The sequence below is a fragment of the Lampetra planeri genome, chromosome 68, assembly GCF_965212315.1.
Source record: "Lampetra planeri chromosome 68, kcLamPlan1.2.h2, whole genome shotgun sequence".
Lineage (NCBI taxonomy): Eukaryota > Metazoa > Chordata > Hyperoartia > Petromyzontiformes > Petromyzontidae > Lampetra > Lampetra planeri.
In genome coordinates, this window is record NC_136173.1 from 979,328 (window position 1) to 999,390 (window position 20,063).

Here is a 20,063-nt window from a genome sequence, read left to right on the forward strand (position 1 = left end):
CCCACCGACCCACCCACCCACCCACCGACCCACCCACCCACCGACCCACCCACCCACCGACCCACCCACCGACCCACCCACCCACCCACCCACCGACCCACCCACCCACCGACCCACCCACCCACCGACCCACCCACCCACCCACCCACCGACCCACCCACCCACCCACCCACCGACCCACCCACCCACCCACCGACCCACCCACCCACCCACCGACCCACCCACCCACCCACCGACCCACCCACCCACCCACCGACCCACCCACCCACCCACCGACCCACCCACCCACCCACCGACCCACCCACCCACCCACCGACCCACCCACCCACCCACCGACCCACCCACCCACCCACCGACCCACCCACCCACCCACCCACCGACCCACCCACCCACCCACCGACCCACCCACCCACCCACCGACCCACCCACCCACCCACCGACCCACCCACCCACCCACCGACCCACCCACCCACCCAGCGACCCACCCCTCCACCGACACCCACCCACCGACCCACCCACCAACCAACCCACCCACCCACCAACCCACTCACCCACCCACTCACCCACCAACCCACTCACCCACCCACTCACCCACTCACCCACCCACTCACCCACTAACCCACCCACTCACCCACCCACCCACCCACCAACTCACCCACCAACCCACCCACTCACCCACCAACCCACCCACCCACCGACCCACTCACCTCCTGGCTTCTCTGGCCTCTTCCCGTTCCAGCGGTCGGCGGTGGCGGAGGTGGTAGCCCGGCGGTCTGTGGGATCCAGGGTGCCGATCGGCCCAAACATGGAGGAGGGCGGCGGAGGGGAGCTGGGTTGGGAGCTCTGGGGTGACTGGCTCGCCGGGGTGGAGTGCTCTGTCATGACCGCCACACAAAAGGGGAATCCGCTCATCAGTCGACCGGTTCCAGGCGCAGTTCAGGAATCACTCGCCACCGACGGGAGACAAAACACTCGTTGCCAAGTATCAATCGTGGCCAGTTAGTTAACATCTCTCCATGGTGGCTAGATGTTAACTATCGCCACCGTGGCCAGAAATGTTAACGATGTTGTCAGTGTGTGTGGTCCCAATCGAGTAATTTGCTGTGTAATTTTTTACTAATTTGCTAAATGTGGACCCTGACGCTCGCACACAATGGGAGCCACAGTGGCTAGGAGATGTTAACTCCATCACCTGGTACGCAGGAAGTTGTGGGTTTGATCCTGATCCTGACGCCTGCTATATATTTGGAGTTTGCCTGTCTCTCTCTCTCCCTGTGGTGGTCGTGTGGATTTTTTATCCGGGTCCTGCGGTTTTCCCTCTCCACACTTAGAATCAACAAGCATTCAGAGTATTTGACTACTGCCGCTATAAATATCCACGTGATAAGCCACTTCGTTGAGCTATCATTTGTGGTGGCCAGGTTGCTTCTGAAAAAGAGCTACAGTGGAACCTCGGTATACGACCGCTTTGGAATACGTCGAATTTGGTACACGTCGTGTTTTTTCGAGAGAAAAATGTCTTGGGATACGACGATACGACGCCTTTGACAGAACTTGTATGGGTCGGGATGAGTCACCACGTACTGTACCCTCTTATGCCCGTTCACGACTGTAACAAAGCGAGAGGGGCGGGGGACGTGGGGGAGAGGGGCGGGGGACGTGGGAAGGAGGGGCGGGGGACGTGGGGGAGAGGCTCAAGGGGCGTGGGGGGCTGCCCCCATGGGGGGTGGAGCCCCGGGTCGAGGCACACGCGACGTGCGGGGTTGAGGCACGCCACGTGACCAGCGCAGCTGGCAGCAACGCGGTCACGTGGCTTCTGTATGCATTTTAGTAATTAGCAGAGGTGGGACAAAGTCATTGTTATGCAAGTCCAAGTCGAGTCGCAAGTCATCAAAGTGTCTAAATTATTTGATACAACCCCATTAATGTATAATATGCCATATAAAATATCATTTATTTTCCTCTGGAACGGATTATTTCCTTTCCCTTTATTTCTTATGGGAAAAATTAATTTGGTATACGTCATTTTCGGTATAAGTCCTACCTTCTGGAACGAATTAACGACGTATACCGAGGTTCCACTGTATATGGCTCAGTGGGGGCCTTGCCTGGTAAAATAAAAAAATATATCATGGGACCTCCGTTGCCAGTACCAAAATATGACGATAGGTTTTCCCCTTTTTCTGGCAACAAACAGGTGTTAAGATGTTAAAACACCAAACTGAAACCTTTTACAAGGAATCATGTCTGCATTAACCACATATACATTTGGTCAGAATGCAAACAAAAAACATACTCTGATAGTATATGCATTGTCTTTGAAACTGATTGATTGGTCCAGAGTATGTTTTTTGTTTGCATTCTGACCACAAGTATTGTGGTTAATGCAGACATAATTCCTTGTAAAAGGTTTAAGTTTGGTGTTTTAACATCTTAACACCTGTTTTGTTGCCAGAAAAAAAGGGGAAAACCTATTCTCAAAATAAGAAATTGTTCATACTTTGTAAACTCGGGGCACTGAGATCATCGCGCAATGCGCTAAACCGTTACGCCACCGCTCTCCCCAACACCGACACATGTGGCCCAGCGGTAGCGTTGCATTCTCCGTTTGTGATGCAGAGGTTCGCGGTTGGGCTGCAGCGGCCACCCTGGTTATTACTCGCCGTGTGTGTGAACCACAAAAATTGCCGCGTGCCATCTGCTTCGTTCACAGCGAACGCTGAAGACCTCGTGACGTTGTTCGTAGAAGGCCATTCGTTGCTCTTCCTCGATTGCACTACATGTCTGCGGCCGTCTGGAACGCTCTTCCCCTTCCGATATTAGGAAGCTGCTGGGAGCTATGATGCACTTTTAAATCATCGTCTAGATTGACAAAACTAATTTCTTTAGAACTGCTTCTTGTTGTTGTGTTTAGTTTGTCCTTCCCCCGCACCTACAATTAGCGCGGTTGGCTACGTACGGTGCGAAAAAAGTTTAACATGCATACATACTAAACTCCACATTATACACTACACTATACACTACACACACTACACATTATACACTATGCTATACACTACAATATATGACTATACTCAATTGAAAACGAATTTCTTTAGAACTGCTTGCAGTTGTGTTTAGTTTGCTGTCCTTCCTCCCGCACCTCCGATTAGCGAGGTTGGCTCACGTACGGTGTGAAAAAAGTTCAACACACATTCACAACAACAGCCGCCATTCACCACTAAGTGGCGGCTACGTCACTACGGCGCTTGTGCCAGGCTAAGGCCGCGTGAAGTGTTGAAGGTGCGCACAAGTTCAGTTACGATTCTTTTTTCCACGTAGTTTAATGGTAAATAAATCAACATAAACACACACAAACATTCACGTGGGCGTACACACATTGGTCTTGTCTCGTCACGGTCACACCCTGGCCTTAGGCTTTTGGTGGGCAACAAAAAGACAAGGATTGCCCATATAGCTTGTAACAAACTGTTGGGGCAAGTGCTGTTAGCGAGTAGCACCTATGAAGCCCGGCACGGCACACGAGGGGGTGGGTGGCCAGAACTATACCCGGCCGCCTTTGTCTCCCCAGTGACGATGCTTACTACACACTGCACCAAGTGCTCATTTGAGGCCGAGAGGAGGCCGAAGATCGTTTCAGATTATCCTCACCGGTGTGGGCCGTGAGCTGGAATTGAACTCGGGTCCCGTGCAAGTTCGCAGCGCAGCGCTCACCGCTACACTGCTGGGCAGCAGTCCCAGTCACAGCCACACGGTCGCATGGCGGCTCGGGGACTCGCGTCCACTCATCGTCACACCGGTGACTATAACCAGGGACAACGCCGGCGGCTTCCTAGTGACTGAACCGGCGCCCCTGCCCACCCCACCCCCCCACACACTCTCTCACCGGAGTTGCCGAATGCCGGCGACCAGGAATTGGAGTCGAACAGCGTGTACGGGCGCGAGATGTCGGAGAGGAGGCTGGGCCGGCATGACGAGGATGCCGATGAGGAGCAGGAGTTGGAGGTGAGGCCCATGCCGCCCTCACCACGCTTGCCGTATGGCTCACTGAAGACGGTGTGCATCTGCTGTCACCAAGAAGGGCAGGCGCCATTAGCATCCGCGGTGGCTAGGAGATGCTAACTGCCTCGCCTGGTATACGGGAAGTCGTGGGTTTCGATCCTGACCCTGACGATGTTAGCTGTATATTTGCAGTTTGCGTGTCTCTCTCTCTCATCATCATCATGGTGGCATGATGTTAACTGCCTTGCCTGGTATACGGGATGTCGTGGGTTTTGATCCTGACCCTAACGATGCCTGCTGTATATTTTCAGTTTTCATGTCTCTCTCTGTCATTGTCGTCAGGGTATCTCGGAGATGTTGACTACCTCATCTGGTATACAGGAAGTCGTGGGTTCGATCCTGATCCTGACACCTGCTGTATATTTGGAGTCTGAGTCTCTCTCTCCCCGTGGCCGCGTGGATTTTTCTCCTGGTCCTCCGCTTTTTTCCCTCCATATTTAGAATCGACACCACATGTCTAAGAGTATTTGGCTGCTGCTATAAATGTCCACATGATGATGATGATGAGGACGATAAGCCACTTCGTTGAGCTACCACTTGTGGCAAGGTCGCTACTGAAGAAGCGCTACGTAGCTCAGTGGGCCTTACTTGGTAAAATAAAAAAAATGTTTTACTTGAATTGGATTCGACAGCGTGTCCCGGCCACGGGTACAAAACTGAGTAAGTGGTTAGGTTTATGGGCTTGGGTCATGGTCAGGGTTCAAGTCCGGGTATGGGTGAGGGGTACGAGGCTGGGTTAGGGGTTAGTAATCACGGCTCGGTACGTCAGGGTGAGGGGATGAGCACTAGGGGCGTGGGACTGTGGATGAGGCTTATCAGGCTCAAGTTCCCGAGTCACGGCTAAGCCGAGGCTCAAGTGAGCCGGCTCAAAGAATCCGAGCCCTGGATCCAGGGTTCCATGAGGCTGAGAACTGAGCCAGGGCTGAACCCCTTCACTCGTGCATCTGGAAGCAAGTGAGGTGGCTCAAGCTTGACTCGAAGAGGCAGAGCCAGAGCGGAGCCGTAATTAAGCTTTGGGTTACAGCTATCAGTGAGGGTTAGGGGGCTTATGGGTTAGCGGGGCTAGCGGTAGACTTTCGGACTCCCATATTCTTGGTTCTTTCGGTAAAGTCACGTAGAAGGGAAATAATAAAATAATAAATATAAAATAATAAAATTCTCACGACGTTTCGATTGCAACACAAGCAATCATCATCTGTGGATTTTATGTTTTATTTTTATTATTTTATTATTTCCCTTCTACGTGACTTTACCGAAAGAACTAAGAATATGAATCCCTGCAGTCACGAAAGCTTTAAATTGATAAGTTTCGGACTCCCGTCAGGGTCAGAGCTGTGGCCAATTACAATCACGGCACCGCAGCACTGGTGAAATAAATAACAAACTTCTCAGCTACTTTTTATTCCACCCAGTAAAGCTCACATCCTGATGTACCCCCCTGTATCTATTCCCTATATGGGTCCCTCTCCATCTTGCTGTAACCCCCTGTATCTTCATCTTAAAACTATGTTAATTTTACCAGTTAAGGCCAACTGAGCTATGTAGCTCTTTTTCAGAAGCCTCCTGGGCACCTCAAATGACAGCTCAACGAAGTGACTTATTCTAATCATCATTACGTGGACATTTATTGCAGCAGCCATATACTCTGACGTGCGACGTCGATTCTAAATGTGGAAGGAAACAACCGGAGGACCCGGAGAAAAATCCACGCGACCACCACGGGGGGGGAGGCACGCAAACTCCAAATATACAATAGGCGTCAGGATGGGTATCGATCCCACGACCTCCTGTATACCAGGCGAGGTAGTTCACATCTCCTAGCCATCGTGATGATCATGAGAGACACGCAAACTCCACATATACATCAGCAGGCATCACAATCCCGCACCATCACAACTCTGTATCCGATCATCATTAGACCTCCTTTGCCAGTACCAAAATATAATAATAGGGTTTGTCTCCTTTTTCTCTGGCAACAAAACTGAAACCTTTTTACCAGGAATCATGTGTGCATTAACCGCAATACTTGTGGTCAAAATGCAAACAAAAAACACACTCTGATAATATATGCAAGTATTGTGGTTAATGCACACATGATTCCTTGTAAAAAGGTTTCAGTTTTGTTTCCAGAATAAAGGGGAAAACCCCTATTATGTTCTGTATCCAATGCCAACCCTGGCTGTGGTTCTCTACAAGCCCGGATGGACTGATGCCAGCAACGGACGCCATCGGCGCTGGCGCTCCTCGACTCACCGTAAACGCGGTGCCGCCACCGCCGCCGCCACCCCCAAACGATGTTGGGAAGGGAGCCGGCATCCCTTGGCGCTCGGGAGACTGGTCCTGCCGCATCCGTCCCCCCATCTACACGGCACCAACACAAGCAGCAGGATCATCAGCAGTGGCAGCAGCAACAGCAGCCGTTGCACAAGCATCAGTCGCAGCAACAGCAGCCGTTGCACAAGCAGCAGTAGCACAAGCAATAGGAGCAGTGAAAGTAGTAGCAGCAGCAGTAGCAACACAAGCAGCAGTAGCAGCAGCAGAAGCAGCAACAGCAGGAGCATCAGGAGCAGCAGCACAAGCAGCAGCAACAATAGCATCAGCAGGTCAGTGTCATTTTGATCTCAGCCATCTGCTGATAATAATTATGCCACTTATTTACCCAATAAACCCTTGCCGGGTCCCACGACTCTCTTTCAAGAGGGTCCTGCCAATTTTTGCTCGTGACAGGAAAGGATGAAGTTTCCGCTGTGCGCGATCCCGATTGAGTAATTTGCAGGTAATTTGTGCGCATTGCGATGTTTTGGCCAATCCCAGATATGAGAGGTAGGTTTTTTTTGTTATCTATGGGAGGAAACTGGAGAACCTGCAGAAAACCAACACAGAACAGGAGTAGAACACACAAACTTCACTCACTCACTCTGTAGGACAGGAGTAGAACACACAAACTCCACTCACTCACTCTGTAGAACAGGGGTAGAACACACAAACTCCACTCACTCACTCTGTAGAACAGGGGTAGAACACACAAACTCCACTCACTCACTCTGTAGAACAGGGGTAGAACACACAAACTCCACTAACTCACTCTGTAGGACCGGAGTAGAACACACATACTCCACTCACTCACTTTGTAGGACAGGAGTAGAACACACAAACTCCACTCACTCACTCTGTAGAACAGGGGTAGAACAAACAAACTCCACTCACTCACTCTGTAGAACAGGGGTATAACACACAAACTCCACTCTCTCTGCAGAACAGGGTTAGAACACAAACTCCACTCACTCACTCACTCTGTAGAACAGGGGCAGAACACACAAACTCCAATCACTCTGTAGAACAGGGGTAGAACACACAAACTCCACTCACTCACTCTGTAGAACGGGTAGAACACACAAACTTCACTCACTCACTCTGTAGAACAGGGGGAGAACACACAAACTCCACTCACTCATATTCTTAGGTTTTTTCGGTAAAGTCACGTAGGTAAAAAATTAAAATTAATAAAAGTAAAATAAAAATAAAATAAAAATCACGACGTTTCGGAGACAACACAAGCTTCCGTCTTCAGGTGGAACCGTCACAGCACGATTGCTGTATCAGAAAAAAACCTAAGAATATGAATCCTTGCAGTCACGAAAGCTTCAAATCTAGAATCCACTCACTCACTCTGTAGAACAGGAGTAGAACACACAAATTCCACTCACTCTGTAGAACAGGAGTAGAACACATAAACTCCACTCTCTCTGCAGAACAGGGTTAGAACACAAACTCCACTCACTCACTCTGTAGAACAGGAGTAGAACACACAAATTCCACTCACTCTGTAGAACAGGGGTAGAACACACAAACTCCACTCACTCTGTAGAACAGGGGTAGAACACACAAACTCCACTCACTCACTCTGTGGAACAGGAGTAGAACACACAAACTCCACTCACTCACTCTGTGGAACAGGGGTAGAACACACAAACTCCACTCACTCACTCTGTGGAACAGGGGTAGAACACACAAACTCCACTCGCTTACTCTGCAGAACAGGGGTAGAACACACACACTCACTCACTCTGTAGAACAGGAGTAGAACACACAAATTCCACTCACTCTGTAGAACAGGGGTAGAACACACAAACTCCACTCACTCTGTAGAACAGGGGTAGAACACACAAACTCCACTCACTCACTCTGTAGAACAGGGGTAGAACACACAAACTCCACTCACTCACTCTGTAGAACAGGGGTAGAACACACAAACTTCACTCACTCTGTAGAACAGGGGTAGAACACATAAAATCCACTCACTCACTGTGGAACAGGAGTAGAACACACAAACTCCACTCACTCACTCTGTAGAACAGGGGTAGAACACACAAACTCCACTCACTCACTCTGTAGCACAGGGGCAATGGCGGAGCCAGGATTTTCAGGTAGGGGGGGCAACCCCTCCAGCAATGAAAAATGATAGGAGTTGTTCGTAAGTAAGGACTTGTCCCTTGCTTTTTATTCGACGTGTGTGCGGTGATGGCTCAGCCATCGATCGAGGGTCGAATTCGAACCGTGTGTGATTGGAGGTGGTGGAGGAGACAATAGTGGGGAGCAGGGGGGTGTGAGGAGTCTTGGTGGGGGGAGGGGGTTTAGGTTGCCCCAGGGTGGGTTGCGTACGAAGTTCGTCTTGACCACGGGAGCTCCTGGCGCCTGGCAGAAGTCGGGACGCCCACCGCCGCCGCCGCCACCCACGGCGTTGGTGCTGGCGCCAACCAAGGTCTCGCGCTCGCTCTCCATGGCCCGCACGTCGTATGTGTCCGTGTCCTGTTCACTCAGAACAGGAGAGAGACGGGGAGAGATCAAACTAAACGAAAACTAATAAACTAGTTTTTATTCTTAACCAGGTAAGGGCCCACTGAGCTGTGTAGCTCTTTTTCAGAAGCGACCTGGCTATCACAAATGATAGCTCGACGAAGCGGCTGGTCATCATCACGTGAAAATTTAGAGCACAGGACGTCAATGCTTAATGTGGAGGGAAAAACCGGAGGACGCGGAGAAAAATCCACACGACCACGGGGATAGCGAGAGAGAGACACGCAAACTCCAAATATACAGCAGCAGCTGCAGGCATCGTCAGGATCGGGATTGAACCCACAACCTCCTGTATACCAGGCGAGGTAGTTAACATCTCCTAGCCACCGTGATGATGATAAGAGAGAGATAGACATGCAAACTCCAAATATACAGCAGGCATAAAGAGTCAGGATCGAACCCACGACCTCCTGCATACCAGGCGAGGTAGTTAATATCTCCTCGCTATCGTAAGTGTCAATGCTGCCCTGTGGGCGGCATCGCGAACACGTGCGCGCGTGCACGCCGTTGCCCCGCGAGCCGCACTCACCATCGACGGCGGCTTCATGCCGCCGTGGCCGGGCTGGCCCGACCCCTGCTGCAGGGGCACCCCCCACTGCCCGGAAAGCCCGTAGGCGGACTCCCAGACGCAGGGCCTGCTGGAGGAGTCGCAGGGCGGCTCCGTCACCCCGAGCCGCGTGCCGTACGTCTTCATCCGCCCTGCCGATTTATCCACCTGCTGCTGGTGATGAAGTGGATGCTGCTGCTGCTGCTGATGGTGAAGGTTTGCGATCTGTGACAGCAGGTTAACCAGAGGGCTCTTTTGAAAGAGCTGATGCTGTTGCTGCTGCAGCTGCTGTTGCTGAGCAAGGTGCTGTTGCACTAAGTGCTGCTGCTGCTGCTGTTGAACCAACTGCTGCTGCTGCATGGAGAGTGGGTGTAAAGTCTTCCCGCCATAATGGGGCCAGTTCTGAGCTTGGCTGTCGGCCAGGGACTGTGGGAGAGAAGAAAAATCAGCAATGCTGAGACACGGACTGTATTAACTCATCCAGTATTGTGTTCACTCACCACACTGCAGGTCACTGCAACGCACTCACTCACTCAGCCACTCACCACACTGCAGGTCACAACAACACACTCACTCACTCAACCGCTCACCACACTGCAGGTCACAACGGACCACTAACTCACTCACCACACCGCAGGTCACAACAACACACTCACTCACTCAGCCACTCACCACACTGCAGGTCACAACACTCACTCAGGCCCTCACCACACTGCAGGTCACAACACACTCACTCACTCCGCCACTCACCACACTGCAGGTCACAGCAACACACTCACTCACTCAGCCACTCACCACACTGCAGGTCACAACAACACACTCACTCACTCAATCACTCACCACACTGCAGGTCACAACAACACACTCACTCACTCAGTCACTCACCACACTGCAGGTCACAACAACACACTCACTCACTCAGGCACTCACCACACTGCAGGTCACAACAACACACTCACTCACTCAGCCACTCACCACACTGCAGGTCACAACACTCACTCACTCAATCACTCACCACACTGCAGGTCACAGCAACACACTCACTCACTCAGGCATTCACCACACTGCAGGTCACAACAACACATTAACTCACTCAGCCACTCACCACACTGCAGGTCACAACAACACACTCACTCACTCAATCACTCACCACACTGCAGGTCACAACAACACACTCACTTACTCAGTCACTCACCACACTGCAGGTCACAACAACACACTCACTCACTCAGGCACTCACCACACTGCAGGTCACAACAACACTCACTCAGGCCCTCACCACACTGCAGGTCACAACACACTCACTCACTCCGCCACTCACCACACTGCAGGTCACAGCAACACACTCACTCACTCAGCCACTCAGCCACTCACCACACTGCAGGTCACAACAACACACTCACTCAGCCACTCACCACACTGCAGGTCACAACAGCACACTCACTCAGCCACTCACCACACTGCAGGTCACAACAACACACTCACTCACTCAGCCACTCACCACACTGCAGGTCACAACAACACACTCACTCACTCAGCCACTCACCACACTGCAGGTCACAGAAACACTCACTCACTCAGGCACTCACCACACTGCAGGTCACAACAACACATTCACTCAGCCACTCATCATCACACTGCAGGTATACTTCTTCCCGTACACTGTTCCACTTTGAAATTCCCTCCCAGTCTCTAATAATAATGATCACCTCGGCTCTATTTGAGAATCACGCCAAGTCTATTCAAACATTGATGGCAGTGCTGTTTTTGCGTGCCGTAGGGGTATTTTGCACCTTTGCTGAGCAACTGTGAGAAAAGAGAAGTGATGCTCAGTGTTTCCGAGTCCAGCTAAGCGCTTTTTCAGAAGCGACTTAGCCATCACAAACGACGTGGATAATCACGTGGACATTTAGAGCGGCGAAATACTCCAAACGCGCAGTTATGTTGATTCGAAATGTGGTAGGGAAAAACCGAAGGACCAGGAGAAAAATCAACGCAACTATGCGGAGAGATACGCAGACTCCAAATATACAGCAGCAGGCATCGTCAGGGTCGGGATTGAACCCACGACATTGTGCATTCCAGGCGAAGTAGTTAACATCTCATAGCCACCGTGATGATGATGAGAGACGCAGACTCCAAATATACAGCAGCAGGCATCGTCAGGGTTGGGATCAAACCGACGACCTCCTGCACACCTGGCGAGGTAGTTAACATCTCATCACCACCGCCGCACCCCCTGATTGCGTAACATCAACTTGCGATCACCTGCACGGCCGGGGAGCCAGCGCGTCCCGCGCCGGGGGAGTGCGGTGGCGGGGCCACCACGGCCGCGGCCGCCGCCAACGCAGCGGCAGCCGCCGCCGCCCCCCCCGTTCCCTACGGTGCCGGCGACGCGCTGCTGGCTGTAGGGAACGTGCGACGGCTTCCCCGTCGGGCTGTGGGCACCCGGCGGCGCCTGCATGAATGGCGCCAGCAACGGAGCCGTTCCGGTCGGTGCCCCGGCCCCACTGCCGGCGCTGTAGGGGAAACCGGGCACCACCGGGTAGGAGAGTGACACTGCCGACGCCGGCGCCGGCTGCTGCTGCTGCGGCAGTGGCATTGCGAAGGGCTGGGCCGGGTGGTCTGCGCAGGGCGGCACGAGAGGGCATGCGTGATGATGATTGTTACCGCTGCTGAAGAAGAACAAGAGGCTTTAACCATCTCTGGCAATCACAATAATACAGGAGGTGTTATGTGCCTATGTACATGTGCGTGTCTGTGTGGAGTGGTCAGCGCGCTGCGCTTCGAACCCCCGCGACCTGAGTTCGATTCCCGCTCACGGCTGACACCAGTGACCATTATCTGAACTGGTCCTGGGCCTCCTCCCCTAGGTCGACTCAGCCTCAAATGAGTACCTGTGTATGGTGTGTAAACGTTGTCACTTGGGAGACAAAGGTGGCCGGGCATAGTGCTGGTCACCCACTCCTTCGTGTGCTCATGCTGGCCTTCATAGGTGTTCGCTAACAGCACTTGTCCTAACATTCTGTTCAGGCTATACGGGGATCTTTGTCTTTGGGTGAGTGGGTGAGTGGATGGGTGGGTGGGTGAGTGGATGGGTGAGTGGGTAAGTAAGTGAGTAAGTGAGTGGGTGATTAGTGGTTGAGTGGATTAGTGAGTGGATCAGCAGGTGGGTGAGTGACTTGAGTGGGTGAGTGGATGAGCAAGTGGGTGAGGGAGTGGGTGAGTCGGTGAGTCAGTGGGTGAGTGAGTGGGCGAGCAGATGAGTGAGCTGAAATAGTCAGAACTGGCACACTGTTAAACGCTTGTCAACTTGTTTGGCTGTGTTGGGTGGTGGAGAGTCTTACGACACATGGGTAAGCCAGATCCTTATGTAGCCTACCCTACACATTTATTATGAAACAGGGCTGTACATGTGCACGTATCTGTTTTTCTGTGTATGGGGAAGTGGTGGAACAGTGGCTCGCGCACTGCACTACCAACCTCGCAACATGAGTTCCATTCTCACTCATGGCCAACACCGCTGACGGATATCTGAACCGGTCCTGGGCATCCCCTTGGTCGACTCAACCTCAAATGAGTACCTGGTGCGGTGTGTAAACTTTGCCCTTGGGGATACAAAGGTGGTCGGGCGTGGTGCTGACCACCCACTCCCTCGTGTGCCATTCCGGCCTTCATTGGTGCTCGCTAACAGCACTTGCTCCAATGGTATGCTAAGGCTATTAAGGGGACCTTTGTCTGTGTCTAGGCCTAGCCTAATGCCCGGTATTCAAAACATTGGATGCAGTATGTGTGTGTTCTATAAGATTAATTATGGGGGTAGTGTTAGGGTAGATATTCGATGACATTCAAAAAACTCGTAGGAAGTGCAGAACGGTACGATACGGATAGCGAGGGAAAACGGACGATAGCGCCATACAGGAAGGCACAACAATTTCCGGCTGTGGGATTTTATTGTTGATCTTGGGGGAAAATTGTTCAGTTTCCGACATACGGAAGATTCGGGTTATGCATCTTTCTGGGGAACCTAACCCTTCCGTAACCCGGGGGGACTGCCTGTACCTGGTGCGGTGTTGTAAACGTCAGCGTTGCGGAGACAAGGGCATGCGGTCATGGTGCTGGCCACTCAACCCGCCTTGCGTGCCGTGCCGACGCTCAACCTTCTGCCATCGCAATGACGCACACGTGTACGTACGCGTGTACGTCACCAGATATTCTTCCCATTCCGTTTCGATGGCGCAAGTGTTCGTACGTATCCATACGTGTGCACGTCTTCAGTTTACACGGACGTCATCGGAACGGAATGGGAAGAAAACTAAAATGAAAAAACTTTATCGGAGCCGCGGCTCCCCGATAAGGCCATGCGGGGAGTGGCGAGTGGCATGGTTTCGGCGCTGGCTATCCTACAGTGGCGGCGGCCGTGTCGCTACGCTTGTCCGCTAACTTCGCTTCTCTAAATAAAATTGCATCACCGTGAACTGCTCGCGCTTTCTGAGATTCAGCGGCAAACGGGACACCCACCAACCCACCCTGCAGCTCGCAGATATCTCGGGGTTAAATAGCTGCTCGCTAACAACAGCACTTGAGCCCCAAGGGCAGGGGGGCCCTCAATCTCCATCTCTGTGTACGCGCATCCCCCGCGTGTGCGCGCGTGTCCCGCGCCTCACCCGGTCGCCCTGGCAGGGCCGGGAAGCTGCCCGGCGCTTGCAGTGTAGATGGCAGCGGCGGTGCTGGTGGGAACGCCACCGTGGGGGGAACCGGTGCCGAAGCCAGGGGTCCCAGGCCCGGCTGCACCGGCTGAGGCTTCTGGTGTTCCGCCACCAGCAGAGGAGCAGGCTGCGGCACAGCCTTCTGCAGAGCATCGTCGCCATCGTCACCGTTATCGTCATATTATACAACGTCATCAGCATCGACATCACGATCATAATAAATGTCATCGTCATATTCAATTCCATGCCCACCACACAGCCGGCCCATCACACAGACCCCATCCCATGCCCACCACACACAAACCAACCAGTCACAAACCCCAAGGTACCCCCATGCCATGCCCACCACACACACACTCGACCAGTCACACAAACCCCAAGGTACCCTCATCCCATACTCACCACACACTACCAACCAGTCACACAAAATCAATCTAGATTTGAAGTTTTCGTGACTGCAGGGATCCATACTCTTTGGTTCTTTCTGTAAAGTCATGTAGGTATAAAATAAATTAAATCACGACGTTTCAGGCGCAACACAAGCGTCCGTCATCAGGTGGGACAACCACAGCAAGAAACAATTGCTGAAGTGGGCAAAAGGGCTGCCGTGACAAGAGGCTTTATAGGTAAGAGAGCAGCGCTCCACTTGGCAGCGCTCCACTCCCCCAACCCCACACCCCTCTCTATCTCTCCTCCCTGGCTCCTCCCCCTTCTCTTACCTATATAGCTTGTTACAGCAGCCCTTTCTCCCACTTCAGCAATTATTGCTGTGGTTGTCCCACCTGATGACGGATGCTTGTGTTGCGCCCGAAACGTCGTGATTTAATGTATTTTATTTTATACCTACGTGACTTTACCAAAAGTTCCAAAGAGTACAGTCACACAAACCCCGAGGCACCCCCATCCCCTGCCCACCACACAATACCAACCAGCCACACAAACCCCGAGGCTCCCCCGTCATCCCCATGCCCACCAGAGTCCCGTGCACCAGCCCGCACCTTCACCTGCACGGCCACGTTGTGTCTGCGCGTGTCTCCGCCACAGCGCCGCCTCGACTCTGCCCAGGGCAGGTCAAACCGGGGGCTGTGTCCGCCTCCTCCTCCGGCTCGCTCACACACCACCACCACCCTGCTGCCCTCCGTCTCCCCGCGGTCTCTGCCCAGTGCCGGCGAGTGGATGCTGGAGCCCCAAGGCTGGGGAGGGGGGAGATGCAGGGGGGATGATTTATTATTCTTCTCCTTTATCACGCGGGGGAGGGGGGGCATGTATTTGAGAGTGTATTTTTCCGGAGGATCCTGACAAGGTTTTTCCAGTCGGCGTGGCGATGCTTGCCGCTGCTCATGCTGTGCTGCGTGATCCAATTGAGTTATTTGCAGGTATTTTTTTTCTTAGCATTGCGGATGTTTTAGCCAATACTATTTACATTGTATGTGAGTGGGTTTTTTTTAGCTAGGGGAGGAAACCGGAAAACCCAGAGAAAACCCATTACCTACATAAAGACCCATAGACTAACAGAGAGACTCACAAACTTTCATAGAGACCCAAATACTCACACCGAGACTCAGACTTACCGAGAGGCCCATAGACACACACAGAGACTCAGACTTACATAGAGACCCATAGACTCACAAACAGAGACTCGACAGACTGAGCTGCAGAAAGCTAAACCCATTAAGCCAGCGGAGTCCCCCCCCCCCCCGACCTTGCTGAAAGGGCTTCTGCTGGCGACGTCGGGGGTCTCGAGGCTCTCCGGGACGTCCGGCGAGGCGCCCGTCGGTCCCCGGTGCCGCGGCGCGGCCGTCGGAGGGGCCGCCGGAGTCTCCCGCTTGGCCTCGGCATCGTCGTCCGCAGGGGCTGGCGCCGTCGTGCCCCTCCCGTCCTCGTCCCTCTCCTCCTCCTCATCTTCCTCCTCCTCTGCCACCACCACCGCCGCCGCCGATACCGGCGGCGGCGTCGTCGTCGTCGCCACCGCCGCCCGCGACAGAACATCGTCCACGATCATCTCGGGCACGGGCGAGCTGAACTTGAGCAGCCCGTTCTCAATGGTGCACTGCAGAACGCTGCGACGAGATTTCACATTCGTCACTCAAACTAAATCTGTCCGTCGCCTGATGAGACTGCTGGTTGTTGTGGTTTTTGTGTTGTTGTTACGGCCACTCGAATTGTAAATGTTGTAGTGGGTTTACTCTACAACACACACACAATCCGGGTAGTGCTGAACGAGTTATGAATTGCCACGTTTTGTTCACACAACCTTACTGATTGGCTGTGCCGGGCGGTGGTGGTGGCGGGTTAACAACATATTTATAGCTACGCCATCGAACCCAACAAAAATCGAGCGACCATATTGTGGAAACGCATCTGGTGGCTGACCAGCCCAACTTGTTGATCACCACAAAAGTTAAACACGACACATTTAAGACCGAAGCAGCAGGAGGAGGATTTCTCCACAACTCTGTGGCTGTCGCCTGATGAGGCTGCTGGCTGTTGTTGTGGTTGTTGTTGTAATCACCGACGAAACGTCACGACACTCAAATGCTAAATGTTGCAGTGTGGGTTTACTCTCCAACACACACACACACACAACCAGTTAGTGCTGAACTAGTAACTAATTAGCCACGTTTGTGTTCACGTGACACACACCCCTTACTGATTTGGCTGTGTCGGGTGGTGGTGGCAGGTTTGACGACACAACGTTTATATTTACGCGATCTAACCCAACAACAAAAAACCTCTCTTATGGATCATTCAATAAAGTTTGAACAATCACTCAATCGGGATTTAGCGGTCATTTGGCGCCCCGACTCGCAGCGAGAAGCGCCTGGGTTCGATTCCCGACTCGGATGCCCTTCTCTGTGGAGCTTGCGTGTTGTGTCACCCTGTTCTGCAGAATGTGAGTATTTGAGAGTGTGAGACTGTGCGTATTTGAGTGTGAGTATTTGAGAGTGTGAGTGTGAATATTAGAGCGTGTGAGTGTATATGTGCTCCCTCTGATCTGTACGAGTTTAATCCGAGTTCTGAGTGAGCGAGAGGGAGTGTGTGTGTGGGGAGCAGTGGTCAGCGCAATGTGCTGTGGGCACCATAGTGGTGAGATGTTAACTACCTCGCCTGTCATACCGGAGGTCGTGGGTTCGATCCTGACCTTGATGCCTAAATATTTGGAGTTTGCATGTCCTCCCCGTGAACGTGTGGATTTTTCTCCGGGTCCACCAGTTATCTCCTCCACATTTAGAAACATGCGTTTCGAGTATTTGGCGGATATACATTTCCACTTGATAAGCCACTTCTATGAGCTATCATATGTGATAGCCAGGTCGCTTCTGAAAAAGAGCTGTATAGCTCAGTGGGCCTTACACGGTAAAATAAAGTGGCTTATCACGTGGACATTGAAAGCAGCCAAATACGATAAACGCATCATGCTGATTCTAAATGAGGGGAATAAAACGGAGGATCCAGAGACAAATCCACGCAACCACAGGGAGAGAGATAACACGCAAACTCCAAACATACAATAGGCGTCGTCAGGGTCAGGATCGAACCCACAATCTCCTATATACTAGGCGAGGTAGTTAACATCCCCGAGCCACCGCAGCTAAGTGTCTCTCTAACATGGCCACGATGAACCCCCTGACACCGAAAGAAACGACGCCCAGATCCAGGGGCCTGAACCCAGCAGGTTCTCAGCCCTGCTCCCTGTGTTTCACACACAGCCACTGCGAACCCCACCTGCCACCCCTAAGACAGAACATGCTACGGGGGATCAAACCCACGCTCCGGTGCCCCGTAGGCCCGCAGGCTGCCGCTGCCGGGGGCGGGGGGTCACGGTGCTTCACCTGGGGTGCGCCAGCGCGAGCCTCCTGCCCAGAGCGCAGATGCGGAAGCGGCGCACGCGCTGCTGCAGGCCGTCCTTCTCCGTGGCCACGCCCTGGTGACCCCGCGTGAACTCCAGAGCCCTGGGGGGGGGGGGGTGGTGGCATTGTGGAGTCAGTGGTATGAGGGTCACAGGGTCAGTCGTACGCCCGGAAAGCAAGTTCGGTTGAGAGTGAGTGGAGTTTGTGTGTTCTACCCCTGTTCTGCAGATTGAGAGTGAGTGGAGATTGTGTGTTCTACCCCTGTTCTGCAGATTGAGAGTGAATGGAGTTTGTGTGTTCTACCCCTCTTCTGCAGAAGTGTAAACTCAAACTATTTTTTTAACCAGGTACAGCCCACTGAGCCATACAGCAATTTTTCAGAAGCAACCTGGCTACAAATGATAGTTCAACGAAGTGGCTCATCATTATCACGTGGACATTTATAACAGCCAAATAATTATAACAGCCAAATATTCTAAATGCGTGATGTCGATTTTAAATGTGGAGGGGAAAACCGGAGGAACCTGGAGAAAAAAAAATCAGAATCAGAATATTTATTTGTACTGAAGGAATCCGATGAGCTATAAAAATCTCTTTTTGACAAATGCTCAGTAGATCCACACGACCATGGGGAGAGAGACATGCAAACTCCAAATATACAGCAGCGGAGATCGTCAGGGTCGGGATCGTACCCACAACCTCCTGTATACTAGGCGAGGCAGTTAACATCTCCTAGCCACTGTGATGATGATGAGAGAGACACACAAACTCCAACTATACAGCAGGTGTCACGATGGGAATCGAACCCACGACCTCCTGCATACTAGGCAAGGAAGTTAACATCTCCTAGCCACCGTGATGATGAGAGAGACACACAAACTCCAAATATACAGCAGGTGTCACGGTGGGAATCGAACCCATGACCTCCTGCATACTAGGCGAGGTAGTTAACATCTCGCCACTGTGGTGCCCAATAACCCAACCAATAGGCGAAGGGACAATGTTTTAAATATTGACAACTGCCCTTGTTTACCGAGCAAGATCACCGAATCTCCAGATTCTGAATGGTTGTGCCACGTTTTCTTTCTGTAATAGTGCGGTGATGATGTTGCTGCTGTGTGTACTCCTAACGGAGTCAAAATTTTGAGCATTTATGAACATTTAACCTCTTTTGCACCATACGTAGCCAACCGTGCTGATCAGAGGTGTGGGGGAAGGACAACAAACTAAACACAAAAAGCAGTTCTAAAGAAATGAGTTTTCAATCTAGTATAGTAGTGTAGTGTTAAGTAGTGTATAGTGTAGTGTATATACTACATATATACTATGTTGACCTTCTTTCGCACCGTACATAGGCAACTGTGCTCATCGGAGGTGCGGGGGAAGGACAACAAACTAAACACAACAACAAGCGTTTTGTTGAGATCATCCACAGCAGCAGCATTGCCCCCTACTGGGAAAACATGACAGAACGGCCCTGAACAAGAAGTCTTTTGAGACTCACAACAATAACAAATATAATCCTAGTCTAAAAATTTACCGAACCCGAATATTAATCCGCTAACCTGAGTTCCGACCCTCAAATGTAACAAGTATCAGGGGCTTGAGCGACCAATATTATCCATAAGAGGTGTTTTAGGGGTTAGATCACGTAAATATAAATGTGTTGTTAAACCCGCTGCCACCACCACCCGACAAAGCCGACTAAGCACGGGTTTGTCCCGTAAACAACACGTGGGGTTATTCAACCAACCAATAATAGACATCCAATTGTAATGTTTATGAATACATTAACCGCCCCCTTCCCCTCTGGTCTTTGCACCCTGATTGGCTCCAAAGTGACAACGTCACATTCACCCAGCCCCCCTGTTTAAGAACCGAAACAGGAGGAGGACTTCTCCACACCTCAGCGGCCGTCGCCTGATGAGGCTGCGGTCGTAATTAGCCCTCACGGCATGCCACTGCCGCACGCCCAACCCTGGAGGCGGGGAACGGCTCACGGTGGCGAGCGAACGCCCACGCGGAGTTTTAACAACG

General features: G+C 52.2%; 1 protein-coding gene across 1 annotated transcript in view; it reads right to left on the minus strand.

Moving 5' to 3' along the window:
- The window catches only part of SMG7 (SMG7 nonsense mediated mRNA decay factor), a 58,334-nt gene that overhangs the window by 12,791 nt on the left and 25,480 nt on the right, over positions 1-20,063 (minus strand). The window contains 11 exon segments of the mRNA XM_078620012.1: positions 708-875; positions 3,887-4,067; positions 6,316-6,423; positions 8,725-8,871; positions 9,449-9,892; positions 11,735-11,834; positions 11,836-12,091; positions 14,134-14,317; positions 15,180-15,368; positions 15,878-16,235; positions 18,009-18,128. Of these exon segments, the coding sequence (XP_078476138.1) occupies positions 708-875; positions 3,887-4,067; positions 6,316-6,423; positions 8,725-8,871; positions 9,449-9,892; positions 11,735-11,834; positions 11,836-12,091; positions 14,134-14,317; positions 15,180-15,368; positions 15,878-16,235; positions 18,009-18,128 (2,255 nt within the window).